This window comes from Ovis aries, chromosome 26 (genome assembly GCF_016772045.2).
Source record: "Ovis aries strain OAR_USU_Benz2616 breed Rambouillet chromosome 26, ARS-UI_Ramb_v3.0, whole genome shotgun sequence".
In the NCBI taxonomy this organism is placed as follows: Eukaryota; Metazoa; Chordata; class Mammalia; order Artiodactyla; family Bovidae; genus Ovis; species Ovis aries.
This window is the reverse complement of record NC_056079.1, coordinates 22,881,035-22,904,513: the sequence shown is the minus strand read 5'-3', so window position 1 is coordinate 22,904,513 and position 23,479 is coordinate 22,881,035. Positions and strand designations below refer to the sequence as shown.

The following is a 23,479-nucleotide window of genomic DNA, read 5'->3' as shown; positions in this document are numbered from 1 at the left end:
GTCAAGAAAAGCAACAGTGAAGCAACCATTTTTTTTAAAGAGTCAGTCAATAGAGTCATGAATTTTACACTCCCATATCTTATGTCTTAAACTTCTTTTGGCCAACTGGAAATTGTTATTACTCAAATCTACTTAAAAAAAAACACTATAAAGTTGGATTTCTTCAGGGTATCATATTTTACTCTAAAGCCACAATAAAATTATTAAATCTAAAATGTTTTACTCTTTCTTCACTACCTTATGGTAGACTTGACATTGTTTACTCTTTCCCAGTTCTGAGCAGTATTATTTAGTTTAACAGAGAGAAAGATTTTCGTGGGCATTTGAGACAAATTTACAGCCTACAATGATAAGTAACTGGCAGATTATCTTCCTAATATACTTTATCACAATCACAAACCTTAACTTTCACCTCTTCAAGTCATGTCAGTACAATTAGGTAAAAGTCAAAGGGCCTTTTATCAAGAACACATAGCACAGAAACCTGGATTGACACTTGGAGGCCACATCCAATATTTTTAACCGTTGAGAACTTCATTCACTCTACGGAAAAACAATTGGATTAACCAAGAAGGTTAAGAAAACATAATCTTTGACCCATCCATGCAAATAGCAGAAGTATACAGACTTGGAGAGCAAACAAGAAGGAGGCATTAAACACTATTGGGGTGCCTTCCCTGGATGCAGAGAGGTTTTGTTTTTTATCGTGAGAAGCTATTTTTTAAATCAGTTTATGAATATTCTTAACACCACAATCAGGCAGAGGTTCCCTTTTCCTTAACACACCCTTTCGAACAGTCTGCCATTCTGTCACACGAACCCTAGAACGTTTGAACTGCACACTGTATTTATGTTTTATTATATTTCAAACGCCTGCCTCCAGCATACCTGACACCCTCTTGGAACTCAGAGCAGCCCCAGGCTGCCAGAGGAAATACCAGCAGGCTTTCACTGGGCTGCATAGATGACTCCCCTGCCACTCAGCCTCCCAGGCCCCTCTCTGCATAGGCCAGGCCACCTCACCAGACCAGCTCCACCGCTGACCCTCCCCGGCCCATCCGACCTCGGTGCTTTCGCCTGGTGTTGTTTATCACCACTGATTCCCTGACATTTGAAAGGTCCTTGCTTTTGTTTTCAAGGTTAAAAAAAAGAAAACAAAACAACCCACAAAACCTCTCATAAAACCTTATCTAGAAATGATCAGACCAGAAACCAGAGAGGCACTGGAGTTTCAAAAAAAAAAAAAAAAAAAATCACTCCAGAAAAGCTAAACCTCAGAACAAGGGAGACTGAAATCCTTGCCATGACAGTGATGAACTTCACCCCGTTGATGAGCTCTTGCATGATCCGAGTTAATAACTGCGCCTGTATATTTAATTGTTTTCCTTTTCAGACCTCTCGTCCTCGCCCGCCCCTCTTCGCCTCTCACCTGCCAGCCGCCTGTCTCGGGTGTTTTTCCAAATGACATCCAGGGCTCTGGCCGTGGAGTCTCGGATGTGATCACTGAAGGACCTCCGGAGAGGGGCTCTCGGGGGCCGCGCCATCACGTGGGCCTCGGGGTCCCCCATCCGCCGCCGCCGCAGCGGACTTCAGCGCAGCCCCGGCGCCGCAACCCTCCCGCGGGGCTCGCTCCTGCGGCGGTCCCTCCCCGGCGGCGGGCGGTCGCCGTGCGAGGCGGCCGGGGTGCGTGCGCGCCGGGCCCGGGGGCGAGCGAGCCGCGCGCGAGCCCCGCGCCCTCAGGAGCCGGGCATTGCGGCTGGGCTCGCGCCGCGGCCCGGGGAGCGCCGACTGCAGGCGGCCGCCTGGCCCCGCGCCAGACCCGCGCGGCTGCCACATCTGGAAAGGCTTACAAGTGAGCCCGCGACACCCGCGCGCAGCTCTCGGGCTGCCTTCGTGGCTGTCTAGATGATTTTGGCTTCCTGTGTGATCCAGTAACCTGACTTGGCAGAGCTCGGCTGTTGGTCTAGGCAATAACGTGTCCCCCTGCCCTGGCAGGATGGGTACCCTTGCGTGTTTTGAAGGAAAGGCCGGGCAGGAGGCAGAAAAGGGACGGAGGGAGAGGAGGGGTGGGCAGGTGGGGCTGTCTTCCATCTTCACGGCTAATTCTCACTCACATTTGTGTTTTATTAGCTCATGTGTGTTTCTACATTAGGCTGTTTATGAGACAGAAAGTCCAGCCTTTAGTTGTGGTTGTGGGAAGGAGCTAGGGCTGTAGCGAACATTCTTCAGATCAATCTAGATTCCCTCTAGGAAACAGACACCTGCGTTTTAAAGCGAAATATTAATCAGCTCCTCGTATTTCCCCTCTAACTATGCTTCTACTTACAGCCAGTGGTTTCATCAGATAATTCTAGGTTTTGCCCTTAAATAAGGATCAGATGTCCTTTGGTTTTGTGAATCTTTTGGCTCCCGCTAAGCAAACTTCATCATTGTAATTGCACATCAAAAACTCTGCCCAAAAGAATTTAAAAAATAAATAGTGCCAAGCACCATGAAATCAAAATATGGGCCAACTGCTTCTTTTACAAGATATGTTTTTGAGTTTCTAAAATGCCAAGTAAATCTATTTCTCTGCCAGTGAGTTTGGCTGATTTTCTGCCTTACAATGCGTTAATAATCCTGTCTTTTTTCACTGTTCCCTAAGTCAAATCTTACAACTTTCAGCCTTTGGCATGGAGGCTTAATACTGGCATCAGATAGTATCTAAGAGCTAATTTATAACTTTTCAAAATTACAAGATGCTGTAAAAGCACTTAGTAAATCGCAAGGCATGATGCAAATGCTAATTATTATTGTAATTATTTTTGTACATGAAATCATTTTCAACCCACGCTGATCCTGAATCTCCAAATTTCTGTAGTGTGCATCCTTTTTCCCGTCACCTTTGACAACTGAATTATACAAAGGGTGAGAATTAAATTAGTGTAGTTGTGCTCACGAGTTACAACTAATACTAGTACTACTCCTTATCAGTAACTCATGTGTCCTAAATTTACTGTTTCCAGGGTGCTCATGCCCTTGAGTCCCTCCAAACTGAGAACGTGCTCCTTGGTAGATACCACTCTGCTTTATCCCTGGGCTGGGCATAGATAAGGAGTCAGTACCAACTGCTGAGGCATGTAGACCTCTGTGCCTGTGGGAGACAACCCCAAGGGAATAGTCTCCATAAAAATCTCAAAAAATCGGACTGCCTAATACCTGGTTCCCTTTTAAAACGAAGCACCCAAAGTCTGTGTGTATGTGTGTGTGTCCTTCAAAGAAGCCTGGGCACTTTGAACCAAGTTTACTCGTTTACTGGTCAGATGGAACAGAACAGGTCTACGTGGACACTTTTTGCAGAGGAGCAGCATGAAGCAACCATAGCATAAGCAGGGGCACACCCTGTGCTAGGGATGGGGAAGCTGAAGATAAATGGAACCCTGGCTCTGTCTTGGAGGAGGGAAAAAATCACACTGACTCACAAATGATTTCAAAATAGTGTGATTAGTTCTATGATTGAAGCATGTGCCAAGGAGCACTGAGAAGGAAAAGGTAGCCTGGATTCCTCACTCCTGTTAGGCGTGGACTTCATCTAAACTTCTAGAACTATGATAGAGTCAGGGACATGCAGTCATTTCTAGCACAGATATCAACAACTGATAGTCTGAGTCATGCAAAGAGACCGACTACAAAGGCACAAAGCTCTTCTCTACCCAAACACAGAAAGGAGGGGGCAGCGAAAGAGAGGAAATAGCATTTACTGAGTACCTATGATGTATCACAGGCTCTCCTAGCACTGGCTGTAGACCCACTTATATAGACCACTACTGTTATATCGACTACTATCAGTGTTACTTTGTCCTCTTTATTGATGAGGAAGCTGAAACACAGAGAGAAATGTTTTGAGAAAGGTCAGATAGTAATTGGCAGATCCAGGATTCACACCCAGTGCTGTCTGCGTCCAAAACTCATTAGCCTCCCAATCAATTTTAATGTTCAGAAACAAATAATAGTGATGATACTGATTCATTAAAACTACCTAGGCTCAGCTGATGCTAAGTTATGGATCAAAACGTCATAATCTTATCCAACTAAAACCACCACTGGACCCACTGTGTGGAGGAAGAAGCCAGAGTTTTAGATGTTTGAGGTGATGCCACCTATGGAACATCAAGGTCAATCAGTCAAGAGAACCAAGAGCTAGTCAAAACATATTGTCAAATGATGGAGCACTCGACTCAGATCTCCAAAGTGTTCCCAAAGGACTCTCCTTCTTTGCAGCACTCTCTTTGCAGGACAATACTCCTAGTTTGATACATTGCTTCTTAGAAAAATCTTCTTATGCTAAGTACAGGTTCCATTAGGTAGAATGACCTAAACTATCTGAAAGATTTTTACGTTTTTTTAAAAGGAAAATACCAACATAAAGGTTGCTTTTTTCTTTTCTGGCCACATTGCATGGCATGTGATATCTTAGTTTCCTCCCCAGGAATGGAACCTGTGCTCCCTATAGTGAAGTGAGGATTCTTAACCACTGGACTGCCAGGGAATTCCCATAATGTAACTTTTACTGAGAGATTACTGGAGAGGAGAGACACAGCTAAATGTTTTCAAGCAAGGTGGGCTTTAATTTCTGATTTTACCATAGCCCAAAGTAGGGCTGGCAACTCGGCCCCTTATTTCTAAAAACCCATTAAATCCAAATTTCATTGTGAGGTCATTTCAAGTTCTTATGGAGAAACTTGGCCACATACCATGGGTATGGTGCAAACAACATTCTAATACACAACCAACTTAAAATTATATTTTTATTTCTGTTTTCTATCTGCACTTACTGGCCATCAGAAATGTTCCACAACAAAAAAGTGGCTTTCAGAATTTATTGTTTATAGAATAACTCCTCAAGTTATATTTCTACAAATTTGAGATAATCCAAGTCTCCTGTAATTGTGAGAGGTGAATACAGTATGTGATAATTAGTATTGGTCTCAGCTTAGCAGATGGGAGGAGTGGGAATACGAGAAGTCATTTGGTATTTTTCAAGATCCTGCGGGGAATTGTAAGAGCAGTGAAAATAGCAGCACCATGCCCTGATTGCTTTTCAGCTCCTGCTTTTTATGATAAAGGACGAGTTTCAGCCATTGGTGGAGCTGCCCTCTGACCTGAGGAAGCTTTGCAAACTCATCTAGATCCCTGGAGAGTAGGGATTCTAGTCAGTATACCAAGCTAGAGATTCTGGCTTATGTATGTCTCTAGCATTTGCCATCTAAGCAAATCATCCCACTCTGGCAATGTATTACAGATTTTATCTAATTTATAAATGTCATCTTCTTATTGCAAATAAATCTTTTAATTTCATAGTGTTTCTAGGTCTGTGTGCTTTGATCTAACAGCAGGGACACCTTCTAGTCTGAGCCAGTGTAACATAAATCTGCTTTGGTCTTATGGTTACTCTCATTTGCTGATGCAACTTACTTAACCCTTTTAGGACTACTCAAAGTTGGCTCAGAAGGAAAAGAATCTTCCTGCCAATGCACGAGACATGGGTTCGATTCCTGAGTTGGGAAGATCCCCATGAGAAGGGAATGGCTACCCACTCCAGTATTCTCCCCTGGAGAATTCCATGGAGAGACAGCCTGGCAGGCTATAGTCCATGGGGTCAAAAAGAGCTGGACACAACTGAATGATTAACACTTTCAAAGTTCTGGTAGATTCTTTCTAAACAATGTCAATGATGGGAAATGGAATGGTTATTAAGAGTCACTGGCATGCATGGACCTAGGTCTTTGGTACAGGAAGGAAATTATTAACCTGCATTTGGTTAAGCCCTGTGAGTGAGACAGCCCCTGCAATAGGACAGCAGGTTTAGGGAATGACAATGTCTGCCCTGGCAAAATAAGTCTATCTCCAGGGCTGTAACTTCACAAAGGAGTTCTCTTCCATTAGGTAGGTATCCAAAAGCCCATGTCAAGGAGAATTCATAGTCTGAAGCTTCTGTACCTCTGAAGAATGTGTAAATGGTTTCTGTTTACTCCAGTGAATAACATCTAGCATGTAGATTACATGCTGCCAATGACTGCTTCGTTTTGAATTTTGTTTAATTAATATGATCATCTTTACTGCATTTACTACATTTGTACATTTACTACTACATTTGGTGCAAATGGCAATTTTATTTCTTAATTTGCCTCTACGTTTGGAACACTAAGGGGCTTCCCTAGTGGCTCAGAGAAGAATCTGCCTGCAATTCGAGAGACCCAAGTTCGATCCCTGGGATGGGAAGATGCCCTGGAGAAGGGAATGGCAATCCACTTCAGTATTCTTCCCTGGAGAATTCCATGGACAGAGGAGCCTGGAAGGCTATACAGTCCACAGGGTCGCAAAGAGTTGGACACAATTGAGCTATTAACACTTTGGAATGCTAAGGGTTACACTGAATTTGGTTGAGCATCTCTTTTGTGATAAACTCTAACGTTCTCAAAGGGCTCAAGTCAAGGTCGTGTACACTGTTAGGTATCTATGTATGCTTGATGGACCAGAAGACCATAATGACCATATTCTTGGTGATCTCTGATCTGGCAGACAGGACTCTCTTAGAATCGATATCTATGTATATAGTTCTTTAAATATTTATACTTTTGTCAAATGTGCAAAGCACATAAGTATAGTGATTTATTACCTAATTTACAAATAAATGTATATATTTGGGTTCTATGCTAAGAAAGTTTTACTGATGGGAGTTAATGATCAAAGTTCAGAGACTTTCTCTGCAACTAATGATATATACCAAAATCATACTATCTTTCAGAGTAAAAACTTGTTTAGGGCATAGTGTTGAATAAATATAAAAGAGGAAAGGGTGTAATAGAACAGGAAACAAATATAACAAGAGAGAAAAAGACTTCCTTTTCTTCTTGACTAATGCAACAATTTTTAATTTCCTTTTCAACTATGGATATCTCATGCTTTCTGAAACAAAGTTCACCTGGGCTGAGAGAAGTCACGCCTGTGAAAAAGGAAACTGCTATGGAATGTTTGTGTTACCCCCAAATTCTGATGGTAAGGAGGTAGAGCTTTTAGAAGGTGATGGGGTTATGAGAGTGAAGCCCTTATGAATGGGATTAGTGCCCTTAAAAAAGAGACCCCAGAGAGCTCTTCTGCCATTTCTGCCATGTGAGGGTTCAGCAAGAAGACAGTGTCTATGAACCGGGAATTTAGCCCTCAGACACTGAATCAGCCAGCACCTTGATCTTAGACTTGCCAGCTCCAGACTGTGAGAAATAAATTTCTGTTGTTTGTAAGCCACTCAGTCTATGGTATTCTGTCAAAGTAGCCAAAACAGACGAAGACAGAAACAGGCTTTATTTCAGCCCTGCTTCTGGACAGCCTTGTGACTTTGAAACAGCATTCTCACAACTGCTAAAGATGGGATTGACTAGATCGCTAATTCTGGCCCAGAGGGGAAGATGGACATGGTGAATATCAGAATCATACAGGACGGGGCCTCTCCTTTTGAAGTGAAGCAAAAAGGTAAAATAATTCTACTGGGCTAGATGGCCTCATTCCCTTTCTGAAAAATACCTCAACAGAATCTTAACTATTAATAAATTAATGGATCACTTTTAATCCTTTCCTCAAGCTATGTTCAAGTGGCTTTGAATATATTTCTTTGGAATTGTTCATTTATCTTGTTTTACTCCTGTCTCAATTATTTCTTTCTCATTTTCTGTAGTTGACTCATTTTCTATACTGACATTTTTAGCAAAGAGATAATAAAAATGATAGAGAATGGAAAGAGAAAGTAATGGTGCTCCCATAATTTTTTAATATAATAATTTCAAATTTTATTTTGTTATGATTTCAGAAAGTTAAAATATTTTAAATTTCTATAGAAAAACATACATGGATACCTCACCAATACTAATGCTAAAAAAATAATGCATATATAATTTATATTTTCCTATAAATATAAATTTTCTTTCTTATAAAATAATAGGCTATCTAATGGTAAAATAAATTATAGGTACAGTAAAAACTTTAGAAGGAAGTGATCTCCTTTTTCTTAGTCTTAATTTTCTTTTAATTTTAAATTCTTCCTTTTATTCTTTTAGTTTCCTATCCGTTATTCTTCACAATGTAAAATTCCAGTATTTTATTAATTAAAGGAGTCTAACATTATGACCAGAGAAGGCAATGGCAACACACTCCAGTACTCTTGCCTGGAAAATCCCAAGGACGGTGGAGCCTAGTAGGCTGCAGTCTATGGAGTCGCTAAGAGTCAGGCACAACTGAGCGACTTCACTTTCATGCACTGGAGAAGGAAATGGCAACCCACTCCAGTATTCTTGCCTGGAGAATCCCAGGCATGGGGGAGCCTGGTGGGCTGCCGTCTATGGGATCGCGCAGAGTCGGACATGACTGAAGAGACTTAGCAGCAGCAGCAGCATTATGACACAGAATTATAGTCATGTAATTTCTCTGCTTACTCAGGTTTAAAGTTTATTATGACTACCATGGATTGTTTTTAAATTGTATTTATTTTAATTCATACCAGCTATTTTATGGATAATCTTATTGAGATCTGCATCAAAAAGAAATAACCTCTCACCGATTTTGAATTATAAGGCTTCCTTCTGGAAAACAAATAATATATTAAAACTGTTTATTTTACCTTTCTGTATGTCCACTGCCACAAGTCTCAGTAAGGAATGCCAGGTATGGATTATCCTTTGGATTATAACAATTAACAATAACCTCAAATAACATGCTACACTAATATAAATCATAACTAATTCTGGATGATAGCTGAACGGTATACTCAAGCATATACACTCAGGAATAATTTCAAAGTCAGACCAAATAGGAATCCAAATATTTGTCTATGTTAATGTAACCTATTGATTACACCCTTCTAATAAATGTTTTATATTGTGATAAGACCTGCAACAGTGCCAATACTAAAAGGCTGGGATGTTTTTGTGAAAAAACTCTTTTACAGGTTGACTTAGCTTTTGTCCACGAAGGGATCCTCGTCTTCTCTTCTCACTCTCTCTCTCTCACACACACACATAAACACATACACGAATACAGTGTTTTTCAGAAAATGTAAAATAGATAATGCAGGACTGTAATCTCTAAAAGGTCAAAAAAGCAAATAGATGAGCTATCCTATTGCCCCACCTTACTGCCTGGGAGACATTTCTGGGTCATGGAGCAGAAATAGGAAAGCCACACACAACCTGACAGTCTTGAGGGGAAAGAGATCAGAGTTTGTGGGACTGAAGCAGGGCAGAAGGCACGGCATAGAGAGTGAGCTTAGGAGGTCTGCAGAGGGGTCTCCCCAAACGCTTGACTGAATGCTCATTGGCACATGTATAAGAAGGAGCTCTCCAAAGCCAGGGAAAGAGGTATGGGAGGTCAGGAGGCAGATAACTTCCTGGAGCTAATGAAGTGAAAGTGAAAGTCGCTCAGTCGTGTCTGACACTGTGCACCTGTAGAGCCCGTGGAATTCTCCAGGCCAGAATACTGGAGCGGGTGGCGTTTCCCTTCTGCAGGCAATTTTCCCAGCTCAGGGATCAAACCCACGTCTCCCACACTGCAGGCAAATTCTTTACCAGCTGAGCCACAAGGAAGCCCCTTTCACTTTCACTGAAGCCTAGGATTGCTTCTGTTCCCACCAGTTGGCATAAGGAGTCCTCAGGTAATCTGGGGCACTGGATGAAATCCCCAAAAGAGTTATGTGTCAGTAGGGGGACTAAATTAGTGTCAGAAAAATGGCTGCTACTGACCTGCCAGCAGAAGAAAGGAAATAATAAAATAAGACAGAAATCATGGAAATTGAAAATGGACAAATGATAGAGAAGATCAAATCTATTTCTTTGAAAATAATCAATAAAATTGATTAACATCTATTTGGGTTAACTAGAAATAAAAATTAAGTTTAACAAGGTCATAAGATTCAAGGTCAACATAAAATAATCAGTTGTATTTCCATATACTAGCAATTAACGACTGTAATTAAAATAAATGCCACTTATGATATGATTAAAAAATATAAACTACTTAGAGACAGATTTAACAACTACTTAGAGACAGATTTAACAAATATGTAGACAAAAACATATACATTAAATGCTATAAGAAACTGCTAAGAGAAACTAATGACTGAAATAAATAGCGACATATACCATGTTCATGGATTTGAAAACTCAAAATTGTTAGGGTTTTCCCCATAATAATCTCCCCTTAATAATACATAGATTCAACATGAAAACAATGAAAATTCCATGAGGGTTTTTAAAAAAAACTTGACAAGTTGATTCTAAAAAGTATTTTTGAAAATACAAATGACTATATGAACCTAAAAAGACTTTTAAAAAGAAGAGCAATTTTTAGATGATTTACACTACCTGATTTCAAGATTGACTATAAATCTTCAGTAATCAATTCAAGGAAGGATGATACTGATTTTAAGGATAGACATATAGGCCAATGGAACAAAATAAAAATTCCCAAAATAGGTCCATACTTACTACACATTCAGTTGATTTTTGATAAAGATGCCAAGGTAAGCCATTGGGGTAAGATAATTATTTTCAAATGTTGCTGGGATAACTGGGTAACCATATGGGAAAAATGAATCTCCACACTTACCTCACACTTTAAGCATTAAGTCTAAATGGACCATGAACCAGAAACCTAAATGTAAAACTCTAAGACTCATAGGAGAAATTTCGTGACTTTAAGTTAAGTAAAGCTTTCCTAGGCCTTGATAAACATGAATCATAAAAAAAGAAAAGAGAGAGAACAAAATAGAACAAAAACCTCTGTTCTTTTAAAAGGTCAATGAAGAAGAGAGAAATACAAGCTACTAGCTGGGAAGAAATATTTGTAAAGCATATATCATAAACAACTTGTTTTTGGAATGTATGAAGAATCTTATGATTCAGTAACACAAAGGCAAATAACCAGGCTTTAACAATGGGGCAAAGAATCTTCATAAAAGAAGATATATGAATGACCAGTAAGTACAGTAAAAGACGATTGGCCTCACTAGGGAAATGAAAATTAAAAGCATATTACATGTATACTATCATGTAAGAATTGAATTGCCAGTCTATGTCTGACGCAGGATACAGCATGCTTGGGGCTGGTGCATGGGGATGACCCACAGAGATGTTATGCGGAGGGAGGTGGGAGGGGGTTCATGTTTGGGAACGCATGTAAGAATTAAAGATTTTAAAATTAAAAAACTAATAATAAAATAAAATATATGTAAAAAAAAAACAAAAAACAAACAAACAAAAAAAAGCATATTGAAATACCACTACTTACTAAAAGTAAAAAGACAAACCATACCAAGAACTATATTGGAGAGGATGTGAGGCAACTGGAATTCTTATACATTGCTGGTGGGAATGTAGAATGGACAGACAACTATCCGGAGATGAGCACAGAAATAGAGGAAGCATTTAGAAACATCTAAATCAATCCTGAATATTCACTGGAAGGAATGATGCTGAGGCTGAAGCTCCAATACTATGATCACCTGATGCAAAGAGCTGACTCGTTAGAAAAGACCAGGATGCTAGGAAAGATTGAAGGCAGGAGAAGGGGACGACAGAGAATGAGATGGTTGGATGGTATCACCAACTCAATGGACATGAGTTTGAGTAAGCTCTGAGAGATGGTGAAGGGCAAGTAAGCCTGGCGTGTTGCAGTCCATGGGGTTGCAAAGAGTCGGACATGACTGAGCGACTGAATAACAACAAAAAAATAGTGTTAGGGGGCTTCCCAGGTGTCTCAGTGGTAAAGAATCTGCCTGCCAAGCAGGGGATGTGGGTTCAATCGCTAGGTCAGGAAGATCCCATGGAGAAGCAAATGGCAGCCCACTCCAGTATTCTTGCCTGAGAAATCCCATAGACAGAGGAACCTGGTGGGCTGCGTTCTATGGGATCGTAAAAGAGTCAGATAAAGTTAGCAACAGAACAGCACAGCATAGTATAATAGTTTGACAGAGTAATTCTATGTCTGTTGAATCTGATCATAACACACTTTGCCTTCTTTTTTTTTCTGTTTTTGCCTCAATTTTATTTTTTCAGTGCTCTCTTTTTCATTTTAAAATGGTATATGTCCAGAAGAGATAAAAAAAAATTGGTCACCATAAATAGTTTGGGGAACCCTGCTCTAAATGTATGTATAATATACCTAGAGAAAATACCTGCTTGAGTATTTCAAGGGGTGGTAATTTAGCTTCCTTGTATCTACATGGAGAGGGGTTCCCTGGTGGCTCAATGGTAAAGAATCTGCGTGACAATGCAGGAGGCATAAGAGACTGGGGTTTGATTCCTGGGTCAGGAAGACTCCCTGGAGAAGAAAATGGCAACCCACTTCAGTACTCTTGCCTGGGACATCCCAAGGACAGAAGAGCCTAGTTGGCTACCGGTAACAGGGTGGCAAAAGAGTGGGACACAACTTAGCAATTAAACATTAGACAACAATAACAACAACAATCTACATGGAGAAAAAAGGTAAAATACTGTTTCATAAGTGTTTCAGTTCAGTTCAGTTCAGTCGCTCAGTCGTGTCCGACTCTTTGCGACCCCATCGACTATAACCCACCAGGCTCCTCTGTCCATGGGACTTCCCAGGCAAGAATACTGGAGTGGGGTGCCACTTCCCTCTCTAGGGGATCTTCTCAACCCAGGAATCGAACCTGCATCTCTTGCATTGGCAGGCAGATTCTTTACTGCTGAGCCCCCAGGGAAGCCCCTAAAATCTTGTGTAAAGACACTGTAAAGAAAGTTGAGCACTAAAGAACTGATGCTTTTGAGCTGTGGTGTTGGAGAAGACTCTTGAGAGTCCCTTGGACTGCAAGGAGATCCAACCAGTCCATCCTAAAGGAAATAAGTCCTGAATATTCATTGGAAGGACTGATGCTAAAGCTGAAACTCCAATACTTAGGCCACCTGATGAGAACTAACTGGAAAAGACCCTGATGTTGGGAAAGATTGAAGGTGAGAGGAGAAGGGGACGACAGAGGATGAGATGGTTGGATGGCATTGCCGATGTGATGGACATGAATTTGAGTAGGCTCCTGGAGTTGGTGATGGACAGAGAAGCCTGGCATGCTGCAGTCCATGGGGTCACAAAGAGTTGGACATAACTGAGTGACTGAACCGAACTGATTTTCTTTCGTTTCCTAGATTCATATGTTACCTCCTTTTTATCTTAAGACTATCACTCATTACTTCTTATCATGAGCATGGTGAATTATAATAAAGTAGAACTAAAGTTTTAAAAGTGTATCACCAAAATAAAAACATAACCCCAAATCTTCTGACTTTTCTCTAAACTCATCACTGAATTCCTTGTGATGTATACATATTAAAAGTCCTTGATCAGTGTTGACTATAGCTGTAATCTAATGGATTTTTGGTATTGTAGTACATCATTAAAAAAAAAAAGTTTCTGCCTCCTTTTTCCAAGCTACTTAATAAAGAGTTAAGAATGAGGATGTCTAGATTTCTGCAGCTGGGGTAATACCACTGATTAATTTGAAAAGATTTACTATTCTTAGTGAAAACTAAAATCCCTCTCTGAGGCCTGCCAGAGTCTGGACTCATCCCATTTTTCCCTATCTTCTCTCCTTCCAAAGACAAACTCTGGGCTCCAGCTGGCCAGGCCGCACCATTGCATCAGCGTGTCTTGCGCGTCCCCACGAAGCCTAACTTCGCCAACACCACTTTCCTTGCCTAGAAACGTGTCAGATGTTCCATTCCAGCTTTCACAGCTTTCTGTTTCCCCAGACTTTCTCTGGACTGTTCCAGCCCAGGTGTCCTCTCTCAGATAAAAGTCTAGAGTCTCTTGACTATCTCACCACTTAGTCATTGCTACGTATCTTGCCCAGCAGGCTGGAGGCATTCTCAAGGGATGTGTCCTCAAGGTCTGGAATAAGGAAACTCTGTGCTGCCTCAACAGAAGAGGCAGGAAAAGAAGCATGTACTGACACCCCTCATTCCCAGACCTCCCCTCCAACCCCGATCTCTGGTGCTGAGCTTTATAGTGGGCGGGGGGGAAGGGGGGCGGGGGCGAGGAGAGAGAAAGAGGGTAAGGATGGGCTGACATTTGGCTGGACTTGCATTAACCTGGAATAGGGATAACAGGTTCCACCGAGGGGAAGCTAAAGACTGTGGACTTACTAAAGAACTATAATGTTTACATCAGCTGTCAGCAGTATATGGCAGTGATTTTTCAGTGTCACTTGGGCTGTTTCTAGGATTCCATAAATTATGTATAAACTATTTACATCATTCCTTCATTTCCCTCTCTGAACATGACTCCTGAGATTTTTTCCTTTTCCCTAATTCATCGAGTCTTTCTGCCATCTGACTGTCCAGAATCACCACTGCACAGGTTACTCCTTCATCTCCAAACACCCTCCATCTCACAGAGGGTGGAATTTCTGTTATGTGGTGCTTGATGCTTCTTGCTAGGCCATTCAAAGATGAGGATTAGCTGCAGGAGAGGACGAGGTGGGTGTGGAGAAATTTATATCTAAAACAAGAACCCTGTCCAGATAAACATCTCCTTATTGAATGTGAGGGGCTTCCCCAGTAGCTCAGCAGGTAAAGAATCTGCCTGCAATAAAGGACACAGGAGACACGGGTTCTATCCCTATGTCGGGAAGATCCCCTAGGGGAAGGCATGGAAACCCACTCTAGTATTCTTGCTGGGAAAATCCTACGGACAGAGGAGCCTGGCAGGCTACAATACAGGGGTTGCAGAGTCGAACACGACTGAAGTGACTGAGCACACTGAATGTGAGAAGTGGAATAACCAGGACCTCCAGCTCTTCACTGCAGAGTCTCTGTTTTTTTTTTTTTTTTCCTCCTCCTATCATATGTGCATCTGGAGTTATTTCCACTGCTTTAAAATGCTGTTATTTTAATTTGATTAGGCAGTGAGTATGCTGGATAATATGTGAAACTGTAGGACACAATAGGACACCTCTCATGACTCTGCTTGTTTCAACCAACTTTTCATAGATATCCTTTCTCTCACCTTGACCATAAGCTCTCCGAGGCTAGTGTCTTAAATAGTTTTATAACCACAGCACACTATTTGGTAAAAACAGATATTCAGAAACATTTCTGGTTATATTTATGATAAAATATGACATTTCTCAAGTCTTTCAGTGTCAGGATAATTTTTCTTAAGCCTTAGGCTTTTGTTATGCCGTACAAACTTTGAACTATGTAATGAAAGTTATGTGCCTGTGGAAGAATAAATGTGAAACTTTCATTGACATTAAGCAATGATCCTTAAACTTTAGTACGGATAAGAATTCCCTGGAGAGTATGTAACATTTAAGATTCTTGGGTCTAAGATATTCTGATTAAGGAAGCATGAAGGAATATAGGAAACTGGGTTTTAAAACAAATATTCTAGAAAATTCCAGATGTACAAGCTGGATTTAGAAAAGGCAGAGGAACCAGAGATCAAATTGCCAACATCCACTAGATCATAGTAAAGACAAGAGAATTCCAGAAAAAAAAAAAAACCATCTATTTATGCTTCACCGACTATGCTAAAGCCTTTGACTGTGTGAATCACAACAAACTGTGGAAAATTCTTAAAGAGATGGGAACACCAGACCACCTTACCTGCCTCCTAAGAAATCTGTATGCAGGACAAGAAGCAACAGTTAGAACTGGACATGGAACAACAGACTGCTTCCAAATTGGGAAAGGAGTAAGGCTGTATACTGTCACCCTACTTATTTAACCTATATGCAGAGTATATCATGTGAAATGCCAGGCTGGATGAAGCACAAACTGGAATCAAGATTGCCAGGAGAAATATCAATAACCTCAGATATGCAGATGGCACCACCCTTATGGCAGAAAGCAAAGAGGAACTAAAGAGCCTTTTGATGAAGGTGAAAGAGGACAGTGAAAAAATTAGGCGTGCAAGTCAACACACAAACAGTGAAGATCATGGCATCCAGTCCCACCACTTCAGGGCAAATAGGCTAACAATGGAAACAGTGACAGACTTTTATTTTCTTGGGCTCCAAAATCACTGCAGATGGTGACATGAAATTAAAAGACGTTTGCTCCTTGGAAGAAAAGCTATAACAAAGCTAGACAGCATACTGAGAAGCAGAAATATTACTTTGCTGACAAAGGCCCATCTAATCAAAGCTATGGTTTTTCCAGTAGTCAGGTATGGATGTGAGAGTTGGACCATAAAGAAGGCTAAGTGCTGAAAAATTGATGTTTTTGAACTGTGGTGTTGGAGAAGACTCTTGAGAGTCCCTTGGAAGGAGATCAAACCAGTCAATCCTAAAGGAAATTTACCCTGCATATTCATTGGAAGGATGAATGAAATCAGTCTGAACTCAGACTGATGCTGAAGCTGAAGCTCCGGTAGTCTGGCAACCTGAGGCAAAGAGCTGACTCATTGGAAAAGACCCTGATGCTGGGAAAGATTGAAGGCAGGAGGAGAAGGGGATGACAGAGGATGAGATGGTTGGATGACATCACCAGCTTGATGGACATGAGTTTGAGCAAGCTCCAGCAGTTGGTGATGGACAGGTAAGCCTGGAGTACTGCAGTCTGTGGGGTTGCAAAGAGTTGGACACAACTGAAGAACTAAACAACAATTCTAGAAAATGTTGAAGCGTACTTCAACATCTTGCATTAAGAGAGTATGGTTTTATTTTCAATTAAAAATGCCATTTTTCTTTCAAGCAGAAAAATTATTAAATCTTCTTTATGTGTAAGGCATTCAAGGATAAATTAGACATTGGTTTGATTATATAGCATGAAAAAATAAGTCTTAAAAATCATAACAAAAGGCATAAAAAGATAAACACTGTATGAGAAGTTTAAATATAATATAGAGAGATCTGGTAAAAAGGGCTGTCTTCAGAGTAGTGGAGATCTTAGAAGCTTTCAAAGAGGAGGTATATAAAGCAATTTGGAGATAGCATCAAAGGAAATTTTAGGAAAAGGTAACAGGAGTAGTGAAGGCTCTGAAGTAGAAAGAGCAGGATGTGGAGAGTATACACATTCTTGTGATGGAGTCTCAGGGGCAGCTGGAAACAAGGTGGGCAGTTTGACTCACTGGGCCTGGACTTTAGGTAGACACATCTCTATTGGATGAGACTTCTAAGAGAAAGTGTAAGGGCAGACAAGAAAAGAAAATCCAAACATCAATGCCACGTAACTCATTTAACATTTAGGAGGGGGCTCAGTAAGACAAAGATTCAATCATAAATATTATTTGTTAATTGCATTAAATAAGATATTAATGAGTTCTATGATATGAATAGTGTAACTATTTCTATGTGCTCTATGATATTAACATCTATGATTTGAGGCAAACAAAGTTAAGACTCTCGAATTGGAAGATTAATACCAATATTCAATCTAGTAAAATAAAAATCAAAGCACTGTCTATCTAATGCATTCCTAAAAAAATAATTCCATATAATTGACTAGGTACTTTATATATATACATATACACATACATATATTTTTTACCATCTATATCACTTACGTAGACACTTAAATATAAACCAGGCTCAATTCCAGAGAATCATAAAAATGTTATAAAATATTCCTTTGCTCTCCTTCCTCTTAAAAACAAAACAAAACAAAAATCTGAAACCCCTAAGGGTTAAATAACTTCACTAAAGAAAACAGAAAGGAGATAAGCTGAAGTCATGGGAAATGGTAGAGAAAGAGCAAGAGGCTGGAAACCTACCACAGATGGAGGAAAGATTTTCCAGATGTGGAATTCTTCCTATGGATCTGCGCTGTTGGCCTGGCTCACTTAAGTTCTACCGGGACAGAAAATGCAACCATGGCTTCCTTCTATCTGTAATCTAACTAAACCTCTTTTGCTGAAATTTTATATTTTGTTTCCTCTGGGAAAAAGTCTTGCTATCTGTGATCTGCAGTTAGTTTTTAAAAACTGGCTTCCATTCCAGATGGGAGTGCTTTTGAAACACCCGAAATTATTTGTCTGTGTGTCAGAATAGCTCTATTGCGAAAGTCATTTCTAACATCTCTTTGTCACAATGCTTGTGTCCACATCACAGAGGGCCAGGGAGCTGCCTGCGTGTGAGGACGGTGGGGTCACTGCTCTGTTTACGTTCTGCTGTCTGGGACCATCTGGGAGCACGGCTCCTGATTAGCTGCAGAGTGATGAGTGCCATCTTAGAGTCAGGGTCACACGTTAGAGCAAGATAACTTGTTTTTTTTAAGGCCCCCAAATTTGGTACTCAAAAATATTACAAAACAATGAAAGTTTCATGCTGTAATAAATAAGCTGGTGTTCTGACTTACCAAAAATCACAAATTTAGAAAACCCTTATATTCCCCACCTGGCTGAGCTGGGTTTTACACAGATGAAAGCTACTGTTTTCATGACTGCAGCTAGAATTCAATCATTGGTGGTCTCAGAGGGGGAAAAAAAATCATAGAAATGCTTCTATATCCCACAAACATAGGTGACGTTTTAAGATTAAAAAAATACTAAGTCATAAGATATAGGTAAGTTTAATAGAATTCAGATTTTTTTCCTTTTAAAGACATTTTTAAAAATGTATCAACTGTCTCACTCCCTGATTATTTGTTTGTACGCTTCCCTCTTTTGGTTTTACTGTTAACTCTTATTATTTAATATCTGACATATGTTAATCATATTCAGTGGAATAAGGGAATGTGAATATAGACTATAAAAATATGAAATTGTTGAGGGCAACAGCACTTGACTCAAATGAATTACAATGTAAATTAAAAACTGAATGGCATGGTCAGGATGACGTTAAGTGATTTTAAAAGGAGATGATTTATTTGGTCAAGGGGAAAAAGACAATCAACCCATGAATCTCATAAATACAAGATATGATGGTTGAAGGCGACTGAAAATGGAGAAACACGTTCCCTGGGTTAACAGGTAATTATGAAGTAGTAATAGAGCTCTGTAGCCTAAAATGGCAGTGTAACTGGAAAACTAACTTTATTGAACAGTCACTATATATGCAGTTCTTGCTAGATGTTTTAGAGTAAAATAAATCATAAAAATCATAAAATATTCCATGGTTCTTCATGGTTGCTGCATATTACATATTTTGAACATGTATATGTTCATATTATACAAATATATGAAGCAAAAAATAGTGTTAGAAGACAGATAAACAATTGACTATTTTTGACACTAATTATATTCAGTATGGATTTGGAGAAGGATGCCTAATCATCTGAATGCAAAGAACTCATTCATGTTGATGATGTTGTTCAGTTGCTAAATTGTGTCCGACTCTTTGCGACCCCATGAACTGCAGCATGCCAGGCTTTCCTGTCCTTCACTGTCTCCCGGAGTTTGCTCAAACTCATGTCCATTGAGCCAGTGATGTCATCCAACCATCTCATCCTCTGTTGTCCCCTTTTCCTGCCCTCCATCTTTCTCAGCATCAAGGTCTTTTCTAATGAGTCAGTGCTTCACATCAGGTGGCCAAAACATGGGAGCTTCAGCTTCAGCATCAGTCCTTCCAATGAATATACAGGGTTGATTTCCTTTAGGATTGACTGGTTTGATCTCCTTGCTGTGAGATGTGAGGACATAGAGATACCCTGCAGATGAGGGGTGGGGACCTCCTGAGAGCTGGAACTGATAGAAGCAGTTTCCTTTTCCATCTCTTTCTCTAGTTTGCATCATCTCTACTCTTCTTTTTTGGGTCAATTGCCCCTTTACCCTGCTCCTCTTTGCAGAATCATGTTTCCTCTGTGACTCCATCTAACAGTGGAGTCCAAAGTACCTGTTACAGCTTGACTGAGTTTCTCTGGCTCATAATGTGAAGAAGGAGAGAGAAGGAAGGAAGGAGGAGGAAAACTGAAAGAGAGAAACAGATCGTCCACTGGTCACTCAATGTATTCTCTGGCCTTGAGTCACGTGTGTCTCTCACCCCAGCCACCTGCCCCCAGTCCAGTGAACTCTGGCCATGGGCTAGGATGGGGGGAGGGAGGTCACAGTGTTCACAGGGTGCCACTTGCCAGGGCTGAAGATAAGATGAGCAGTGACATCTGTTTGATTCAAAGGAAGAGCTCATCCAACAATAGAGCAACTGAGGTTTTGGGCAAAAAATAACACTTAGGCAAATCCTTGAAGGAAGTGTATGATTTGGAGAGAAAAACAATAGAAGAGTGTTTTGGGAACAGTAAACTTCAGGAGCAAAAGCATAAGGAGAGAAATAAGTAGACCACATAAACTATATGAACTATCAGAGTTTCACTAATTTCAGTCATACTTTTATTAGAAGACTCAGGGATGGGAGACATGGTACTGTTAGGCAGGACAAGGTGGAGGGAGCACCAGCTTTGGAGCAGGAGAGAGTCAAATTCTGTGAGCTTAGGGTGTGCTAAAGATGATGTCGAGGAAGCGTCTCTTCTCAGAGACCGCGAGGCAGGTGCACAATAAATAACTGCTGTGGGTAACACATTTAGTAGTGGTATCTTTCTTTTGAAAACATGAAGAAATTCTGAAGGAGAGAGAGGAAGTAATCACAATCAATGGCTAAGAGAAGAGAGTCACTTTTGCCTAAAGAAGAAGGGATAAAAGTTAACAAATGTGGCGTGTGCAATATATTTTATGATCAATGAGTTGAAACATTTTTACACTACAAGTATGTTAAATAAGCTCCTTTAAATGTGGCATATTCAAGCAATGTAATATTAATACTAAAGAGTCGGACATGACTAAGCAACTGAACTGAACTGAACTGAACAAGAAACAAGCTATTACATTATGAAAAGACATGGAGGAACCTTACATGCATAGTTGTAAGTGAAAGAAGCCAGTGTGAAAAGCCTACCTGTTGTACCACTGAGGCATCACATAGAATAGCTTCCCTGTCTTAAAAACCCTCTGTGCTCCATCAGCTCATGCCTCCCTTTCCCCAACCCCTGGCAATTCCTGATCTTTTTACTATGTCTGTAGTATACGTTAAAAGAATCTTATATAATTTGAACTGTACTTTCCACTCAGTTTTCCTGTGAACTGAAAATTTCTCTAAAAAAATAAAGTCTATCAATTCAGTAACCCCCTCTTAGGTGCACAGCACAGTGCGAAGGATTCTTACAAAGCTGCTGAGGGCAGAACATGCAATGGACAATGGCAATCCACATATGATTAAGAATGAAAATGACCATAACAGACTATACATGCTGTATCATTTCAAAAAGCATGAAATTAATATGAGCAGGAGTTGTCACAGAAGACTACAGTGAAGGTTGGACCCAAATGAGACCTTGGGGGATGGGGGAGTTAAATTTCTGGAAGGGAAGCAGGAGGAACAAAGGTCAATTTATACAGAAGCAAATTCAGGAGAAAAGCAAGGTTGCTACCATGGTTACAGCGGAAGACGCAAGTTAGGGGAGGACGGGAGATAAGGTGGGAAAGGAAGGGTAAGGTCTGATTAAGGAAAAATTTGTTCATCAGCCTCAAGAACCTTGGCATTTAACCACTACCTGCAGCATAGTGGTTAAGAACACACGCTCTAGCCTGTGTTGCTTGCTTTGAATCTTGCCTCGGCGGTAGTGTGACTTTGGTTATTTTAGGAAACCTCTCTGAGTCTCAGCTTCCTCATCTCCCTAATGTGGAAAACATTACGTCTACGCTATGATTGCTAGAGGATTAAATTAAGTCATATCAATAAAGTGCTTAAAAAAGTGCAGGCACAGAGTAGATGTTTGATATTGATCCATTCAACCATTCATTCGACAGACATTAAGTCAAAAACCTCCTAAGAGGCTGGTGCTATACAGGTGCAGGGAAAATGTCTGCCTTTCAGGAAATCACAACACAGCAGGGAAAACACTGGATAAATACATAGAAGACCAGAGACTTAAAAAGGGTAGATAAAGGAGTGATGACGTGTACCATGTTGTTCTCCATTTATTTATTTCCTCAAATCCATAGAAACAACAGATTTAACATTTATTTTAAGGAGTTTATCACCAGGATTGACATAATGTTGTAGGTCAATATACTGCAAAAACAAACTCATAGAAAAAGAGATCAGGTTTGTATTACCAGTGGTACAGAGGGGTAATTGGATGGAGGTCGAAAGGTTCAAACTTGCAATTATAAAATAAGCAATACTAGGGATGTGATGCACAACACAAAGAATATGATCAACACTCAGTGGTGCTCAGTTGCCTCAGTCATAGCTGACTCTGCGACCCTGTGGGCCACAGCCCGCCAGGCTCCTCTGTCCATGGGATTCTCCAGGCAAGAATACTGGAGTAGATTGCCCTTCCCTTTCTCCAGGGGATCTTCCTGACCCAGGGCTCAAACCCACATCTCCTGTGTCTCCTGCATTGTCAGGCAAGTTCTTTACCATTAGCTCCACTGCTGTATGTTATACAGGAAAGTTGTTACGAGTGTAAATCCTAAGAGTTCTCATCACAAGAAAAAAAAGTTTTTCCTATTTATTTTGTATCTTTCTGAGAGGATGGATATTCACTGAACTTCTTGTGGTAATCATTTCATGATATATCTATGTCAAATCATTATGCTGTATACATTCAACTTACACAGTGCTGTCTGTCAATTAAATCTCAAGAAAACTGAGAGGGAAAAAAAGTAGTTTATAACATTAGCAGTTGGGAGTCACTGGAATATGTTTTCTGGGGAAGCAGAATGGTTAGAAAAATTAAGACAAAAAGCAAAACCCCAGTCTGGTGGGCAAGTGAGGGCTTTTGATGACCATTTTGCTTAAACATCACTCGTAGAACTCTAGAAGATCATTTCTACATGATAACGGTAGTCAGGGCAAAATAGTTTCTTCTAGTCATGAACCATTCTCCTGAAATGGCCAAACTGGTACTCTGGATAGCCTGCACATAACAATATGAGCACCACCCTTTTCTTGGGTATTGGTTACTTTATTATGATTGTAAATTAGTGTCTTAGATGTCCCACTTAGATAAGCCGTATCTCAAAATCATACTTTAATTATAAAACAGAAATACTTATGGATCCATCTGGAAGAAATACTGATCTCAATCTTTTGCCTATAGAAACACAAATCAAAGTCCTTAAAACCAACAGAGGATCAAGAAGAGAAGAAAAATATGATCACACCAGCAGAATTTTTGGTCAATCCATACTCACGTCAAAGTAATACCTCTTATATGTACCTTTCCAGGGTAAGTGGCACGTTTCTAAAGAAATTAGAATAATACACAATTATCTTGTGGGCATGTATTTGTGTGTATATTCAAACTATTAATAAGAGTAACCGAATTGCAAACTGTGGACTCTATGAAGGTAAATACTTGAAGGGATCAGATGATCAGATATGATTTTCAAACTAAATGCAAGCTGTATTGCTTTGTAAATAAAACTGATAGAAGGAGGCCTTTTCATAAATTGTCTTTCTTCAGGGGAGAATAAAAATGACAAATGAACCTTTCTACTAATCGAA

The 23,479-nt window shown here is 40.2% G+C and overlaps 1 protein-coding gene across 5 annotated transcripts in view; it reads right to left on the bottom strand.

Moving 5' to 3' along the window:
- DLC1 (DLC1 Rho GTPase activating protein) overlaps positions 1–23,479 on the bottom strand; it is a 519,553-nt gene that overhangs the window by 183,056 nt on the left and 313,018 nt on the right. The window contains exon 1 of one of the 5 annotated variants that reach the window (XM_012105839.5): positions 1,430–1,583. The exons of the other annotated variants lie outside the window; for them this stretch is intronic. Within the exon in view, the coding sequence (XP_011961229.2) occupies positions 1,430–1,568 (139 nt within the window). The 5' untranslated portion in view covers positions 1,569–1,583. Of the gene's footprint in view, positions 1–1,429; positions 1,584–23,479 lie in introns of those variants that run through there. 5 annotated transcript variants of the gene reach the window in all.